The 17382-nt window shown below is 36.7% G+C and overlaps 2 protein-coding genes and 1 long non-coding RNA gene across 3 annotated transcripts in view; 2 read left to right on the top strand and 1 right to left on the bottom strand.

The window, feature by feature from the left end:
• nek2 (NIMA-related kinase 2) overlaps nucleotides 1-2275 on the top strand; it is a 20740-nt gene extending 18465 nt beyond the window's left edge. Inside the window, exons 8-10 of the mRNA XM_051654920.1 lie at nucleotides 1354-1408; nucleotides 1585-1655; nucleotides 1757-2275. Coding sequence (XP_051510880.1) covers nucleotides 1354-1408; nucleotides 1585-1655; nucleotides 1757-1968 — 338 coding nt within the window. The 3' untranslated portion in view covers nucleotides 1969-2275. The remainder of the gene's footprint in view (nucleotides 1-1353; nucleotides 1409-1584; nucleotides 1656-1756) is intronic.
• Nucleotides 1-17382, bottom strand: part of LOC127415915 (uncharacterized) — a 19580-nt gene extending 2198 nt beyond the window's left edge. Inside the window, exons 1-2 of the long non-coding RNA XR_007893019.1 lie at nucleotides 17298-17382; nucleotides 14029-14065 (exon numbers count right to left, since the gene is read on the bottom strand). This is a non-coding gene — a long non-coding RNA (uncharacterized LOC127415915). The remainder of the gene's footprint in view (nucleotides 1-14028; nucleotides 14066-17297) is intronic.
• slc30a1a (solute carrier family 30 member 1a) lies at nucleotides 2536-9674 on the top strand. The gene is made up of 2 exons (XM_051654918.1): nucleotides 2536-3295; nucleotides 7380-9674. The coding sequence occupies exons 1-2, from the start codon at nucleotides 2713-2715 to the stop codon at nucleotides 8288-8290; spliced, it is 1494 nt and encodes a 497-aa protein (XP_051510878.1). The 5' UTR covers nucleotides 2536-2712; the 3' UTR covers nucleotides 8291-9674.

The raw sequence follows: 17382 nt of genomic DNA, 5'->3' as shown, positions 1-17382 counted from the left end.
AGGAATCAAATCTTCTCATACTGTCAAGTAGGGTTGCTCCGATACCAACATTTTGTATGATACCAGCCCTGGTACCTTGGTATCGATACTAACTCGATACTTAGGCAACAAATTAAAAAAACTCAGAAAATTACTTGTCTAAAAGAACTGCATAAAGTCCAGTAGATACAAATTATGCCTTTTCTGTTTTAATTTTTCTGGATTCCATGTTAAATGTGCGTATGCGTGTGTGTATGCATGTATGTATGTATGTGTGTGTGTGTGTGTATATATATATATATATATAAGCAATAACGCATAATGCTCAATCATTTTTTCATTTAATGTTTTCATTAACTGTAAATCTCTGTTGTGCATCTTTTTTTTTTTTACCATATATATATATATATATATATATATATATATATATATATATATATATATATATATATATATATATATATATATGGTAAAAAAAAAAAAGATGCACAACAGAGATTTACAGTTAATGAAAACATTAAATGAAAAAATGATTGAGGCATTATGCGTTATTGCTTACAGATTATAATACTAATAATATAACCATTTAATATATTATTGTTACTAATGAGTATTATTGCGACTGCTTTGAATATTACACTTTTATACAGTAGTAATATATTTCTGTCGTAATGTCTTCAATTTCATGCAATCAGTTGAATAGAGCTCTCATTTCTTTTATTCTGAAAGATCTTTTGAAGTTCTTCCTGTTTGTGAAGAGTTTGTTACATCAAGGTTCCTGTGACTCGCGAGCTGAAATCTCCAAGCTGCAATGGAGAAAGAGTTTGAGAGTTCACAGCCGTTTATACACTCAACACACTGATCTGTGGCTCTGCAGATGGATACTATTGGACACACTGCATGAAAATCAAGCATTTGTAGTGTATGTTGCATTTGTGTGTGTGTGAAGGAGATGATGGGCAAAGAGGTGCCTCTTATTCATACTGTGGCACGCAGCACATATGACTGTATATTATTTCATTAAATGACATCCTTCTCCTGTTTTATGATCACAATTGGCCATATAGACTTTTTATTATTTTCAAATGGTATTTGATTTAATCTCAAAACTCTCACATTACATTACTTTTTGCTAATATAAGCATACTTTAATATGGTACCAAAATTAACAACAAGAACAGCACTTATTTCATTAATATCTTAAAGGAGTAGGAACATTTTTTGCATACTTTTCCATGAAAAAATCACTTACAGCACCTTTAAACTCGTATGACTTTCTTTCCTCAGCGGAACACAAAGCTCAAAACTGTTGGAAGTACAAATATATTACTGCTTGTTTGATTTCAGTGTATCTAACCTTTCCCTTTTTTGCAGAAAGGGAACAGGAGCTGTGTGTCAGAGAACAACAATCAAATGAAAAGCTGGCCAGGTAAAAATACAGCGGTTGCTTAATTCTGACACACTGTCAAATTGTATCGCTGGAGGTTGCAAAGTCGCTGTGTTGTTGGTCATTGGAGGTTTTCTTACTACTGGTTGCCCTTACGTTACTGGTGGGCTGCATAACTAGCCATTACCATTGTATCTTCTTATGTGTCTTCCTAACAGAGCTGAGAGCTTGTTGAAGGCCTATAATTTGATGCGCCAGCAAAGGACACCATCTCTAATCAGTGACACAGGTATAAAACCATTTTGTGTAAGCATTTAACCCCATATACGTACAGTAATGATAGCAAATGCTTTGAAATGTTGGATGAGATATCACTCTGTATTTCAACAGAAAATGAAGAGAATGTCTCTCCAGGAAAGAAGAGGGTTCACTTTGCAGGTGACGGCAAGGAGAACAGCAAACTTGAAAGGAGACCGTCTGCTAAATCGCAAGAACAGTGTATTGTGAAGAGGCACCAGTGGGAAAACATGCGTAACCAGGCTCTTGGTGAAGAGGAAAAGCTGTACCCATTAAAGCCCAGAGAAATGCAGGGCATTCGCTAACCCATTGCATCTAACCAGTGCATTTTACTACTGAAAACACTGATGCTGTCAATCAAGTGAAGAGGCTTTTTAGCAGTGTACATTAGAACACTTTAATTTATTTGCAACAGCATTTGTACAGTATAGCGGCAAAAGTGTAAGGCTAACGATTATCATTTAATGCATTTGAGATGGGAATCATACCAGACGATTTTATTAAATGATAATGAGCTAATATTCTTGCCATTTTATAAAAGTTTATTACGGAGACTTGTTTATTTTTTATATAGATTCATTGTTTCTTTGGAATAAAGAAGTTATAGTGTTGGCCCTTTGGGAGTTTTTTTTTTCATCATCATAAAAAAACCGTGGAATAAATTTCAGTACAAGTTCGAAAACAAACTGCTGTCAGTGTTAAAGAAGATGCTGGAAAAAACCAAACAAATAGTTCTGTTCTTTTCTTGAAAGGGATGGAGTTTTCCTCGATCCCTAACTCTCAACCAATCACGGTCGAGGAGGGGCGTGGCCTGACGCCGAGCGAGTTCCGTGTGGAAAGTTCGCCGGTCCGGGTGCAAAGTTTCATCCGTCTACAGTCGCGGGGCAGTATAACCGGACTGATCTCCGGTGCCCAGTGCTCATTTAACCCGAATCAACGCATCGCTTACAGTCTGTCGGTCGGAACGTGTCCAGACATGAGATTTTAACCCACGGAGAACGGTGTTTAGATAAAGCTTCATTGTTTTGTGCTCGCTTTACGCTGGAATCATGGCCTGCGCGCCGAACCGGGTCCGTCTGCTGTGCATGCTGTCGCTCACCTTCGGGTTCTTTATCGTGGAGGTCGTGGTGAGCCGGCTCACGTCGTCGCTAGCGATGCTGTCGGACTCTTTTCATATGTTATCGGACGTGATCGCGCTGGTCGTGGCTCTGGTGGCGGTACGCTTCGCCGAGCAGACCCAATCCACCAACAAGAACACGTTCGGCTGGATCCGGGCCGAGGTGATGGGCGCGCTGGTCAACGCCGTGTTCCTCACCGCGCTCTGCTTCACCATCATCCTGGAGGCCATCGAGCGCTTCACGGAGCCGCATGAGATTGAGAAGCCCTGGGTGGTGATCGGGGTGGGCGCCGCGGGGCTGGTAGTCAACCTGTTCGGGCTCTGTCTCTTCCACGGGCACGCTGGAGGCGGTGGACACGGCCATTCCCACGGAGGACACGGCCATAGCCACGGGGGACACAAAAAACACAAGAAGACGCTGGAGGACAGCAGGTCCGCTGGGGAAGAGACCAACAACCTGGTCGGGAATCACAATAGCAGCCCGAACGGCGTTAATCCGGACCGGAGGAGAGCTGGTAAATGTATTTATTCGTTTAAGACCATTTTCTGAAACCGAAGACGACTGATTCATAATAGAAATATTTAGTTCGTCATCCTTAATAGATTTGATGATATCACACGCGATTAAGTGTGTTATTTGAATTAAATATGTGGTGATGGTGCGGATGTCTCTACTCTTTGCGCACCGGATGTTGCTAAACGTGTGCAAATCTGTCCTAAGAGGACTTTTGCTTCTCGTTGGACATGTTTTAAAAACAGGTCCTGACACTGTTGTACTGTGGTAACCATGGTTACCGTTAGCCACAACAGCCAGTGTTACTACAGTCAAACTGATTAACTGGTATTGTCATCAAAAAAATAAATGGAAATGACTGCAAGAGACTGAAAACCAATAGAAATGTTATGACATACCATAATTTATAATTTGACCCGAATTAACAACCATCAAATAATACCTTCAGTCTAACCAGTGTTGTCTGTGGTCAGCTGACAATTAATTTCTTAGAAGTCTATCGTCACATAATAAATATATATATATTATGTGCAAACACTTTCTTTCCTTTTATCAGGTTTTGTCTGATAGAGTGAGGAAAAATACAGATTGTTATGAATACAAGTTAAAGCAGCCAGCCACTGTGCTTATCTAGAGGAATTTCACACAAGGCCTTGTCTGTACAAGACAGCCCAGATGAGACATGAACAGATGGGTTACATCACCCCAGGCGTCAATGATCAACTTGCTATAGATCTGTTATATTATGGACAAAGTCTGGAATAGTAGCCACAGCCTCAGAGACTTCTGTGTATTTGACATGTTAGTACTGAGAGCTGTTCTGTGAAAAATGGTACATAGGTGGCCTAGGTCAGTCAGCATTTATGATGGAGTTCAACTTGTGTTGCATCAAACCTGTAGGATTTTTTCCTTCCATAAACCACACAAAGAGATGTTAGGCTGGATGCTGACGTTCTTTTTTTTTTTTAGTACAATGAAAGTGAATGGGCAGCAGGGGATGTCAAGCACTAAAAATGACAGAAAAGTGCCTAATGAGTAGTTCATAGGACACTATTCTGGGAAAATACTTCCCCTCTGCTGTAGCTCTCAAATATTACTTGTGCAATTTGAATATGTGCCTATTTAAATTTGGGAGATAACAAAACGTGTGCATATATACAAATTGTTTATTGGGTTTTTCCATTAGTGCATTTTTCCACAACTATAATTTGAATTCATCTGTAACAAAATCCCAAAACAATACTTGAAGGAATAGTTCACCCAAAAATGAAAATGATCTCATCATTTACTCACCCTCATGCCATCCCAGATGTGTATGACTTTCTTCTGCAGAACACGAATTAAAATTATTTTAGAATAATATTTCAGCTCTGTAGGTCCATACAATGCAAGTGAATGGGTGCCAATATATTGAAGCTCCAAAATCCACATAAAGGCAGCATAAAAGTAATCCAGACAACTCCAGTGGTTATATCCATGTGTTCAGACACAATATGAAAGGTGTGGGTGAGGAACAGACCAATATTTAAGTCATTTGTTATTATAAATTCTCCTCCCTGCCCAGTAGGTAGCAATATGCATGAGTGTGAATCACCAAAAACAGGAGAAAGTGAAAGTGGAGATTGTTTGAGCAGGGAGAAAAATGTATAGGATAAAAGGACATAAATATCGATCCGTTTCTCACCCACACCTATCATATCCCTTCAGAATATATTAATTTAACCACCAGAGTCTTCTGAAGTACTTTTATGTTGCCTTTTAGGGTTGCTCCGATACCAAAATTTTAGCTTTGCTACGATAACAGCGCTGGTACCTCAGTATTGATACTAAATCGATACTATAATCAACAAATAAAGACTCAAATATTTGATTAAATTGCACAGAAAACGACTTGATTAAAAGAAATGCATAAAGTCTCACTGATACAAACTATGCGTTTCCTGTTAATTTTTCTGGATTCCATGTTTTAATTAAACATTATGATCAAATGGTGTTAAATCAAATACAAATATAATAATGTGTGTGTGTTATATATATATTAAATGCAATTTTATTTTTGGTAAAACAAAAGGCTGCTCAACAGAGCTTCACAGTATTAATGAAAACATTAATGAAAAAAAATCTATTAAATTACATCCTTCTGCTGTTTAATGATCACACTTGGCCATATCCAGAGGACTTTTATTTTATTTTCAAATTGTCATTGATTTCATCTCAAAATTGTCACATATAATTTTACTAATGACAGCATACTGTAATACGTGACCGAAATTAGCAACAAAATGATATCATACCTTTTGAATTATTCTGGTATCGCAATGCTCCTTTAGTACCAGTAAACCGCGCAACCCCATTGACTTTATGAATTTTGGTGCTTCAAAATTTTGGCACCCATTCACTTGAATTGTTTGGACCAAAAGAGCTGAGAAATTCTTCTAAAAATCTTCATTTGTGTTCGAAAGATGAAAGAAAGTCATTCACATCTGTGATAGCAGGAGGGTGAGAAAAATATGAGAGAATTTAAATTTTCAGGTGAACTATTCCTTGAAAGTAAAATTAAATAATAAACAATTCAACCAGAAAAAAATAAAATATGCAAATAACTTAGTAATTCAGAGTACAAGTTACAACAAATGTGATATCGCCTATAGACATTTTCAGTGCTGAAAATACACATTCAAATATACGGTACATTGGTTAATCTGAAATGTGTGATTTCTGCGTCACCAAACGGGAATAAACTTTGTTTTCAAAACAGCTTTCTGAATCTTTCTGAGCTTTTAGAGTTTGAGTAGAAGTTGTCGCAAGCAATAGTTAAATCCAGTTTGTGAATGAATCCTCCTTTTGAGTAGTGTTTTTTTTTTTTTTTTTTTTTTCTCCAGTTAAGACCAAATTATACTTTGGTTGTCCATGTTGATTGCTCCACCCACAGTACTGTATGCGTGACGCAAGTTTCATCATCGGCACAGTCTGTGCATGGCCCAGATTTTATCAACATGCGGACTGTCCTCGTCTATGCGCATCTTTACTAAAAGAGTATCACAAAGCAGTTGTAGTAGGCATGCGTCAAGTGCATTTGTATTAGTTCAGAAAAGTATACTTTGCAAGACATCGCAATCCGATCCGTAACGCACAAAAACGAAGTATACCATCTGAATCAACATGATTTTTAAAAATCGGTTTCCAAAAATTACAAATGACTGAAAGTTATGGAATTTCATTAGTCAGAAAGGGTGGGAACACTACCGAAGTTTTATTTTTGTGTGTTCTATTGCTTTGTTTGTTAATGTATTTTAAAACAAAGGGATTTGCTATTTTGTAGTAAGGTTGAATTACCAGATTCAATGGACAAGGGTAAAGGGATAGTTCATCCAAAAATCTAAATTCTCTTATGATTTACTTACCTTTTAAGCAATCCCAGATGTGTATGACTTTCTTTCTTCAGCAGAAAGAAATGAAAATCTTTATAAGCACATTTCAGCGGTTGTGTAAAAAATAAGTTGATAATTAAAACTTAATTAACTTTAAAAATCACTTCCTGCCAGCAGTCAACTCATCACATTGGCATCGCGTGACGTAAGCCCAATGGCGCGTTCACACGAGAAGACGGAAAGCGCACTTTGCACACAACAGAGGATCTAACGTCATGTGAGAGTTAGGTCATTTCAAACAGCGATCCAATGCTGGCCGGAAGCAACAATTTAAAAACTTTTTAGTTATCATTTCGTTGCTTACACCAACCTATCGGTTTGCTTCAGAAGACATTAACTGATCGACTGGAGTCGTGTGGATTATTTTTATGCTGCCTAAATATGCCTTTTGGACCGTCAAACAGCCAGCAGTCTCATGGCATCCGTTTACTTGCATTGTATGGACAAACAGAGCTGAAATCTGCTTATAAAAATCTTCATTTCGGTTCTGTTGAAGAAGGAGAGTCATAGACATCTGGGATGGCTTAAAAGTAAGTAAATCATGAGAGAATTTTCATTTTTGGGTGAATTAACTCTTTAAAGTTTGACTTTCATCATGTTGATGTATTTTGCTTTGCATGATGAGTCACACTTGCTTTTCTTTCTGTCCTGCAGAGGTGTGTCTTAGCAACAGCCTTGATTTGCAGATTAACGGGAACGCTCCGTACGAAGAACTTGAACAAGGACACGACTCGGCCTCCCAGCTCAACATGCGGGGTGTTTTCCTTCACGTCATGGGTGATGCTCTTGGCTCTGTGATCGTGGTGGTCAACGCCCTCATTTTCACCTTCGTATGGAAGCCATGCGCACCTGGCATGGTCTGCGAGAACCCTTGTGCTGGTAACCATTGCTCAGACCACTCGTTCAGCTACACCCTTCAGGATGCCGTTGAGAATATCAGCAGTGCAGGAACTAACCACACGATGTCCAAAGTAGGGCCGTGCTGGGTGCTTTATCTCGACCCCACGCTTTGTATCATCATGGTCTGTATCCTCCTCTACACCACTTACCCACTGCTGAAAGAGTCTGCGCTGATCCTGCTGCAAACCGTGCCCAAGCAGATCGACATGCATCAGCTCAACGCCCGGCTGCAGGACCTGGAGGGTGTGTTGGCGGTGCATGAGCTGCACATCTGGCAGCTGGCGGGCAGTCGCATTATTGCCACAGCACACATCAAATGCCACGACCCCACCTCCTATATGGACGTTGCTAAGCGCATCAAGGACTTTTTCCATGACGAGGGCATCCATGCCACGACCATTCAACCGGAATTTGTCACAATGAACTCGGAGTCTCGAGCATCGCTTTGCGAGCTGTCCTGCCGAACACAGTGTGCACCAAAGCTCTGCTGCGGCGCCGCTGATACCGTAAAGCAACCCGATGGTGCTCCGGACCAAAAGAAACCAAATGAGGCCAAAATCCCAATAGTCCCAGGAGCAGCTTCTGCTCTGGAGGTCATCAACGAGTCTGTGGAGACCACAAGCAGGCCTGTGATCATCACCAGGGAAGTGGAGTCATCGCTGTGAAATAGCAGTTTAGATGGAAAATAATCTATTTGGTTAAGGGTGCCGGTGTGTTTTGGATCGGCTGACTGATTCCTACAATGCTGTGAGAAAGGTCCAAACACACATTCATCATAACACACACACGTACACACACTGTCCTGTCTCCACGACACCAACATAAAGACAATATGAAAAGACTGGAGAGCCAGGCCTTCTGCATGTGTGTTTACCGCATCGTCTAATTGGTGTTTGTGCCAAAGCTTCTCTTCATACAAGATGTCAGACATTCTTTCCTGTGTATGTAATGCAATGACATGCAATTTTAAAGTTTGGCTGCTGGACCATTTTTTCTACCCATATGTTCCGTTTTATCTTTCACACTTTATTTTATTTGTTTTCTCAGTCATATTCAACCTCTAAATTTGAGAGATGTAATAATTTATGTATTTAAGTTATTGGTAATTATTTGTATTCTTTTTTTCAAAGAGCTGTTTGTAAGATTTAGATTTGGTGATATGATATTAAAGGTAAAGAAAATGTGATTTCTTTTTGCCTCTCTCCACACAAATGATCTATGCTTTAACCCAGAGTATTTTTAGATATGATGTTTTTAAATATTGCTGTTAAATCTTAAACTCTTTTTAGATGATCTCTTTTATTAGACCTCAGAAGATGTGTCAACAGTTCTTAAAGCCTATAATTCAAACTGCTGTTATAACACTGAATCTAATCAGTGTAGGGACTAGACAACCCTCTCTTGTTGGTTTTCTTACAAACTGATGCCTTGTTCATTCTGTTGTTTTGTCAATCAATACCAGAGGTAAAAATGCTGAAAAATGTGTATATGTTGTCAAACTGCAAGAGGGTGTCAGGAGATTTTTCCACACTGTTTAAAATGAATGGAATTTCTTAGACTTGTGGCAAACATTCATATGGCAACTGTGCATGACCAAATATAATTGTTTGTAATGAAAGCTTTGAGGGAGAAACCAAGCGAATGTTGTAAACCATAAGACAAAGGAGATGTTTACTGAAGTACACAGGGAATGGGCACGCAGGCTTGGGTTGATCGTGATTTTAGGTATTGCACAATCTCCTCAGTGGCCTTCATTGGAAAACAGAATATCAGCTCCTCACAACACAATTTATATCTGCAAACTCTAGCATTTGTTAATATGTGGGTAAAAATATGCAATTTATGAAAAACACGAAAATGCATATTATTAGTTGTTTAGTGACTTTCTTAGAAATCTGTAAACATGAGCTCACAGTATATATGTGCAGACAAGAGTGTTTGTATCACTGAGGATTTGAAGTGTCCCATGCCAGCTAAAGTGTTTTTTATATATTCCTGTCAACTGTGTTGTTGTGAATTAAACATGCTTGTTTGGTACTGTTCAATCCACATGCTTGTTTTGTGACTTTTTGAATGGAGCTGATTCAGTCCGAGTTTATTTTGACATACACAGTTATCGCAGTTTTTTGGCTTTTAAAATAATGAATAGAACGAGACTGTAACATCTTATTAGAACTTAGGCAAAGTGAACTAAGCTAACTAAGAGGTAAATTCAAAATGGAGAGGGCCCAGTACTGAATCTTGGGGGACACCAGACTTAATTAGACCAATTTAAGATCTAAATGACATTGACAATGATTAAAGAGTCTAAACCATTTAATAAATGATAATGCTGACAACAGCTGTTTGAAATGAGGATCAGCTTACAGGTCAATTCAATAGTTTGTTTATTAGAGTCATGTGATGTGTACCTATGTATAGCTTGCCTACACATACGCAAACTGTGGTTTTCTCACAGTTTTGATAGCCAACGAGTCTAGTGGGGTTATATTCGCGAAACTGAGCTTGAACCACGGTAATGAGGATTTCTATCGAAAAATCAATATAAAATGATATTCTGATAATTAAATACAATAGATATACATGTGCTCCATCTTGGACAAAAATGACAAAGGATGTCATGATTTATTTTAGATTTTAAAGAATTTCCTGGTTAAATTCTCATTGCTGCAATGCGTCCAGCTTCACAATTAGGACTATTAAATGTAGTATAAACAAAATAAGCAGTTTTAAAAAGAAATTTCAATAATGTATGTTGTACCCAAAACTCAATAGTAAATAAATTTTTTTTGAATACATTTATTTAGAATGAAATTATACATAGTCATGTTGTCTGTCTTGCCCATTTTTAAAAATGTATATTTGACATATATTTTCAATAAATGTACATAAAACTCTCATTTACACAATGTCTCACTTTGTGATATGAAATAATAAATAAAACTTGTGCATGTTATATTAAATGTTTTTTGAAAATTAAGAAAAAACATAAATTGAATATTATGAATCCTTGAAAATGTTTTTAAACCATTATATAAATTATTTGGGTCCAAATATGCAACTTATTCAAGAGTACAATTTTGTCATTAGCTTATTTACTGTTAGCAAAACATTCTGAGGTCTCTCATCATCCTCACTAGGCCCTGTGGAAAGACCTGTTTCTGTGAAAATGTAATCGGTGATCTGTATTTAAATGGAACAAAGTTCAGATACTGCTATAATTTAACCTTTTCATTAAAATTTTGCTGAGTCATTAGCTTCTCTACTGTAAACATACCAAGTTTTTTTTATAATAAAATAAATGTTCTTAAATTGTTCTTAAAAATTGATTTAAGTGAATTTGTATCATCAGTTGTTCTTTAATAAATTATTATACAGCTAAAGCTGGTGTGCTTTGAGTGAATCACAATTTCTAAAGGCTATCCAAGTGATCTTGCTGTAACATGTTCAACAGGTTAAATCAGGTTGACAAAATGCTCTCATATTTATATTAACAGCCACTAATGTGCAAAAATAATGATTTAGGTGCTTGAGGGTGGACGGAAGGATCTTATCATTTTTTTTTTTAATGGAATTTAACTAAAGCGCGAATGGAATTGTCATTACCACAACTTTTTTATCATTACCGAAACACATAACAATACCTAACAGGTTAACACAGCCAAGAAACTTGAACAGTTATTAATTGGCAGTTATGATCATTTTTCCTTACATCAATCATTACACATTAACCTTTTTAAAAACTGTTTGTGTTCATCTGAAGAAGAAAAAAAAAAAACAAGGTGTGAAATTGGTTGGTGTGTTTTGGTAATGAGATAAATTGTTTATTTTTATTTTTTTTTTAATCAAATTTGGTGAGTAATGATTGTTTAGAGCATCTAATAAATGTTGGCATGTAAAGTTCAAATCAATTGTAATTATTTTCAAACTAATCAGCTACTTATATTTTTGGGCACAGTTATGAGTGTTGCGGTAATGATAATTTTTCTGGACATGCTCCAGAAAATGTTTTCAAAAATGTGGAAACATTTTAAAATATGTTTTGGTTTTACTGTTTACAATGATTTCAAACTTCCCTTTTCGTGTTCCAAAAAAAAAAAAAAAAAAAAAAAAAAAGAAAGAAAGAAACTCATGTGTAGCCTTGTTGAAATCAGTTTTTCGTGACAATTACCAATGGCTTGAGCTTTGTGAAATTACAGTATAATTTGTACAGTATAATAAACTGTAAAAATCTGCTTTTTACTTTATAATGTATTGTTAATCACCATACTAATTACAGAAGGGCACATGATGACATGAAGTTCATGGTGACTTTTCCAGGAGCAATGACCAATAAACATGTAGAGACAGTGCTCAGTGTCACTCACACAAACACTAAACACCATCAGGGTAACACGTGAAATTAAAATAATGCAGTAAACATGAACTAAACTACATCAAATATAAAACAGAACACCCCAATGTATGTAACTGATATTAAAAATAAGAAGAAACATAACTATTCCCATAAAATATAATGAAATGTAATGGGTCATGTAGGGAATTGTGGGAACGCCTGATTATTGGTTTGTACTGTAATTTTAACAATAATTTACTGTAAAAAGTACATGTACTCTCTTGTTAAACATAATGTAAATTTTTACCATTAATTATACAGGAAAATCATAATTTTTACATCTAAAAAATGTCATTTTTACAACATTTTATTGTAAAAACTACTGTATTGTCTTTTAAAATACTGTATATTTTACAGTTAATACTTGTTAATCAATTAACGTTTTTTTTTTTCTGTCGAATTTTTACAGTCTTTTACCGTTAAAATTACAGACATTTTTTTACAGTGTAGATCTGAGACTTAACTTGGAAGGATGACAAAATACTTGACCTAAATTTGCCATTGAGAGTTGACTTCGACTCCACCTTAGACTTGAGACTTTACTTGGACTCAAGTCCAATGATGTGATAGTGATAGTAGATAGTTATGTAGTGGTAAACAATATTATAGCATATAATGACTTTTAATGATGCAGAATGAATTGTCGTTTGAGTTCTCTTCCTACACCATCCCTTTTATGAATAAAATATTGTTGACAGAACCTGTAACTCTTTAATGGCTGTCAGATCCACCATGACTCATTGACACTATGATGGCTCATGTTAGTAAATGTATAGCAATATTAACACTTCCATGACTTCAGCCTGTAAGATTAGTTCTGTCATTGGTTACTGCCAGTACTGTATTCCTACTTTGTCCTCTGCCCCCAAAACCTTCCCATTCCTTGCATATGATTTACTCATTCAGGCGAGATCCATTTACCAGATGACCTGCTCTCATTGGACAGTTGAGTGGTGAAAGATGATTGGCTTAACACTCTTTAAGGATAGACCATAGTGACTTTTCACTGAAAACCATTTAATAACAATAACAACCTTTATGAGGAAGTCAGTGTTTTTTTTTTTCTTTCTTAAGAGCTGTATGTGTTAGCATTACATTTCAGCTTCCACTTTTTTCCAGCAGAAAATGCAGTTTCAGAACCACAATGGAGCTTCAGAGGGCTACTGACTTTTTTGAACAATCTAATGTCTTTGAAAAACTTGTGAAATGAACAGATACATAGTATTCTTTAATTTTGTAATAATGTTTTTTAAACATTATATTTAATGAGGTTTTCCAATTTTCACTAAACAATGGGAGCCATGAAGTGAAATCAGCAACATGAACAATCCTAAAAAAAAAACAGCACAGATTTGGGAGAACGCAAATACAGCAAAGTCTGCCTGTAAATTAATAATACAAATTAATTAAAATGATTAAATAAAAGGGCTTTTAGGTTAGGATTCTAGGTACAACAACAGGAGAAAAATGAGGCCCAAAGTAGTCCATACCTTCTAGAAATGATCTGTGTTAGAATGCAGAATACATTAAATTTTGTAGTACATTTTTTAGTTAACGGCAAATAGTAGAAAAGGTCTAAGGTTTGCAGTTGAAGAAATCTGTCACCTGTAGTAAAGTATGTATCACCTCTGGATTTGTCAGTATGTTTGTGGGCCTAGACTCTGTTTTGAGGAAGTGTGATTGAAAAGTGACAGACAAAGTGTCCATTCAGCCAGTTATTGAAGAACCTTGAGTCATGATGGAAACTAGCTCTAGAGCATTTAAAAGAACAGGAGAGAGATAAAGGTCTTTCCACTGCTAGAGTCATGAAAGCCATATGCAGCCTGATAATTAATCCCACACAGCAGCACACTGCCCACATCAAAGCCATGTCACAATGACACATCTGTCTTAACCGAGGGGGTCTAGCAAATGCCTGCTTTATAATGGCCCAGCACCATCTGCCCAAATCTTTATATTAAAGGGATAATTCTCCCAAAAATGAAAATTCTCTCATCATTTACTCACCCTCATGCAATCCCAGATGTGTAAGACTTTCTTTCTTCTGCTGAACACAAATGAAGATTTTTAGAAGAATATTTAACCTCTATAGGTCCATACAATGCAAGTGAATGGTGGCCAGGACTTTGTAGCTCCAAAAATCACATAAAGGAAACAGCAGTAATCCATACGACTCCAGTGATTAAATCCATATCTTCAGAAGCGATTTAATAGGTGTGGGTGAGAAACAGCTCAAAGTCCTTTTTTACTCTAAATCTCCACTTTTACTTTCACTTTCACATCTGAAAGTGAAAGCTGAAGTAGAGATTTAGAGTAAAAAAGGTCTAAAATATTGTTCTGTTTCTCACCCACACCTATTATATTGCTAAAAAGAGAATAATTTGAACAGATTTGCAAGTGGTCTCTGGTATAGATGGTGAGATCAGAGGAGAGTAATAATAAAGAGATTAGACTTCACAGCCTACTGTTAACCTCAGTCATCCGCAGACTTTGATCACACACTGAGGTTAACAAGTACAATGTGCTGAAGACCTTCATGTGACATAACATGCCAGAACATCAGTTTTCAGATCTAATTATGTAACACAATTGAGGAATTCCTCTAATCCCTAGCTCGAAGTGTAAACTGATATTTTTTTATTAGTTGGATTGAATAGTGAAGGTAACAAGTGTCCAGTATATATGGGAACTCCTTCAGTGCTGTTGTAAAAAGTATCCCGAGATACCTCACAAAGTTGTTTTAGAGAGTGCCCACAGCTTGCAGAGCTGTAATCTAAAGGCTGGCTACTTTGAAAAAGATAAAATATAAGATTGTTTTAATTTGTGTAATTTTTTGGTCACTACGTAATTCTCATTCTTCCATTTGTGCTATTTAATTTTTTGGATTTTACTGATATATTTAGAAAAATAGTCATAATAAAAAATGAATTGATGTGTCCTAACTTTCAAGACCAATTATTAGATTATTCAAGTAGTGCCTTGATATTCATTATATGTAAATGCATCACAGTGAACAGGAGATTTAGGGATAGAACCTCACCCAATCTCACACATTCCTCTCACAGTTGATATGAGAGACACAGATTAAGATTACAGAGTCATATCACAGTAGGTCCAAGGAGTTCATAGCGATCAGCTTTCACACAAACAAAATAAACATGGGTGAGTCTGGAGAGACAAATGCTTGGAAGCAGATCCTGAGAGTAAAGCCGCATGTTGGCAAACCAAAGCAGATCACCCAAAGTTACTGCTCCACTCAGGGATCAAAGTTAGTACAGGCAGTTACCCCACACCAGATAGCAATACAAAAGGAGCTGCGTATTCTGACAAAATAATTTTTTGTCAAGAAATGTATGAATTAATTTGAACTTATGCACTTTTACTAAAGCGCTACACTTGTAAGGTGATAATTTCAACGTTTGCATTACATAACCAACTACATGAATAAATGATAAATGAATAAATACATAAATGTTTTTTCAGGCTTGTTCGAATTGTAGGGTGGCATTGCACTTGCGATGCAAAGGCCTGGGGTACGAATTCCCCAAAGCAAGCGTCCAAACAGCAGCTGAAAGTGTCATAGAAACACCACAAAATGACGTGGTTGCTTCAGCAATTGTGTTTTTAATCTCACGTTTGCTTTTTATGACATTGGTTAGGTTTAGGTTTAAGGTTTAGAGTAGGGTTGATTTAAAACTAAATCAAACTAGAGCAGGAGTCGGCAACTTTTTGACATGGAGTGCCATTTTGTATTTTTCTGGTCAATGGCTGTGCCGACGACATCATCCGCGCAGCCTGACCAAAGCAAAATGGGCGCGTTTACTCGCGCGATTAACCGAAAGTGAAGTGCATGAATCTGTTGGGTATATTGAAGTCTCGTTACATTTTAACTTTTTGTTTAGCCTCCCATTCAGCTCATGAAAACACGCTGCGTGATCATGAGGAAGGATTACATCATGATGTAGATTGGAATGCAGGTGCAGAATTTATATAAATAGAATAGTCTACTCCTCTCTCGCTGTAATTACCCCTCCGTGTGCCAATGCTGGAACATGTGCCAAAGGTTGCTGACCCCTGAACTAGAGCATTTATGCTGCGTCCCATTCGAGTGTGAAATTTGCTTATCTCCCCCCCCCCCCCCCATTTGCTGTCTTTGGCATCAGCTCAGAACAGGCACTAGGGAAGGGCTTGGAATTGTGCCACCAAATGGAATTGCAAAAATAAACATTGTTTTCGAATAGCTTTCCCGACTACTTCCCCAATCTGCCATTGATCAAATAAACAGTTAGCCCCAGATTGCTGTGTCAGGCTGGACCAGTTGCTCAAAACAAACCACAGAGACTCACTGTTTACAGTTTTCAAGGAAATCAACCTGCAATTGCTTTACTTACAGTTGTCTCTGAATATTAAGCTGGGAAATGAGAAATATCTTTTTTTTTTTTTTTTTTTATCGAAAAAGTTACACACATCAGCTTTAATTAGGAAAATTAGGAAAATAAATTATAATATATTTTTATAACACCAAAAATAACTAAAATAAAATAAAAATGATTTTAATACATAGCATATGATTACCTTTACAACCTGCCTTTATTAAATGTAAAAAAAATAACATGCCACTTGATAGCAGTAACACTGAATGTCCCAAAGAAAGGTAATGCTTTTAAGCATATTTATTACACAGCAAATTAAAAATGTATTTAAAAATTAAAAATTGAAAACTATTATAAGGCCACACACTTGCTTAGGTAAGACATTGCACATCTACATACTACATGTGGCCAAAACAGAAAACAATCCCTCTAAAACTGCTGAATTGAACATGGGGATCTTTAAATAAGGACAAACTCCCGTGGAGTGCCAGCCTCAGCATAGTGTTGCATTGGCCATAAAAAACGCCACAAACCCAATTTCACTGATAAAGCTGTAGGCATAAAGTGAAAGGCATTTTATCTATGAATTTCTTCTCAAGAGTTATGCAACAAAATTATCTGAGATGAGAAAGCCCTGAAGCTTTTAGAAGTCACAAGTTCTTTCTTCCAGTTTAGTCAGTTTTAATGAGTCAGAATTGCAAAAGCTAGAGTTTTTAATAGGAAGGGTGGAATGGATTGAATGGATTCGTTTTCACTTCATCAGAACTCTATTGGTCCATATTGAGTAACACTAGGTTCTACATTTGTCAAGGAAACATTTAATCTAATCTAAAACACTTTAAAACCCAACAGTGAATATAGTGGACCTATAGATTCATTATGAGTACCTTTACAGTTCCTTACCGTATATTATCGTTTACTCAGTGTATGCCTAATCACTCCCCATTATTAACGATCAATGTGGTAAAGCTCAAATGCTCCATTCAGG

This window comes from Myxocyprinus asiaticus, chromosome 25 (genome assembly GCF_019703515.2).
Source record: "Myxocyprinus asiaticus isolate MX2 ecotype Aquarium Trade chromosome 25, UBuf_Myxa_2, whole genome shotgun sequence".
Lineage (NCBI taxonomy): Eukaryota > Metazoa > Chordata > Actinopteri > Cypriniformes > Catostomidae > Myxocyprinus > Myxocyprinus asiaticus.
The sequence above is the reverse complement of the archived record's forward strand: the minus strand, read 5'-3'. Positions and strand labels throughout refer to the sequence as shown.

Excerpts from the sequence above, each read along its gene's own strand:
- slc30a1a (XM_051654918.1), top strand. The coding sequence starts at position 2,713 with ATGGCCTGCGCGCCGAACCGGGTCCGTCTGCTGTGCATGCTGTCGCTC. Across the intron at positions 3,296-7,379 it reads TCCGGACCGGAGGAGAGCTG|AGGTGTGTCTTAGCAACAGC; the intron begins GTAAATGTATTT and ends TCTGTCCTGCAG.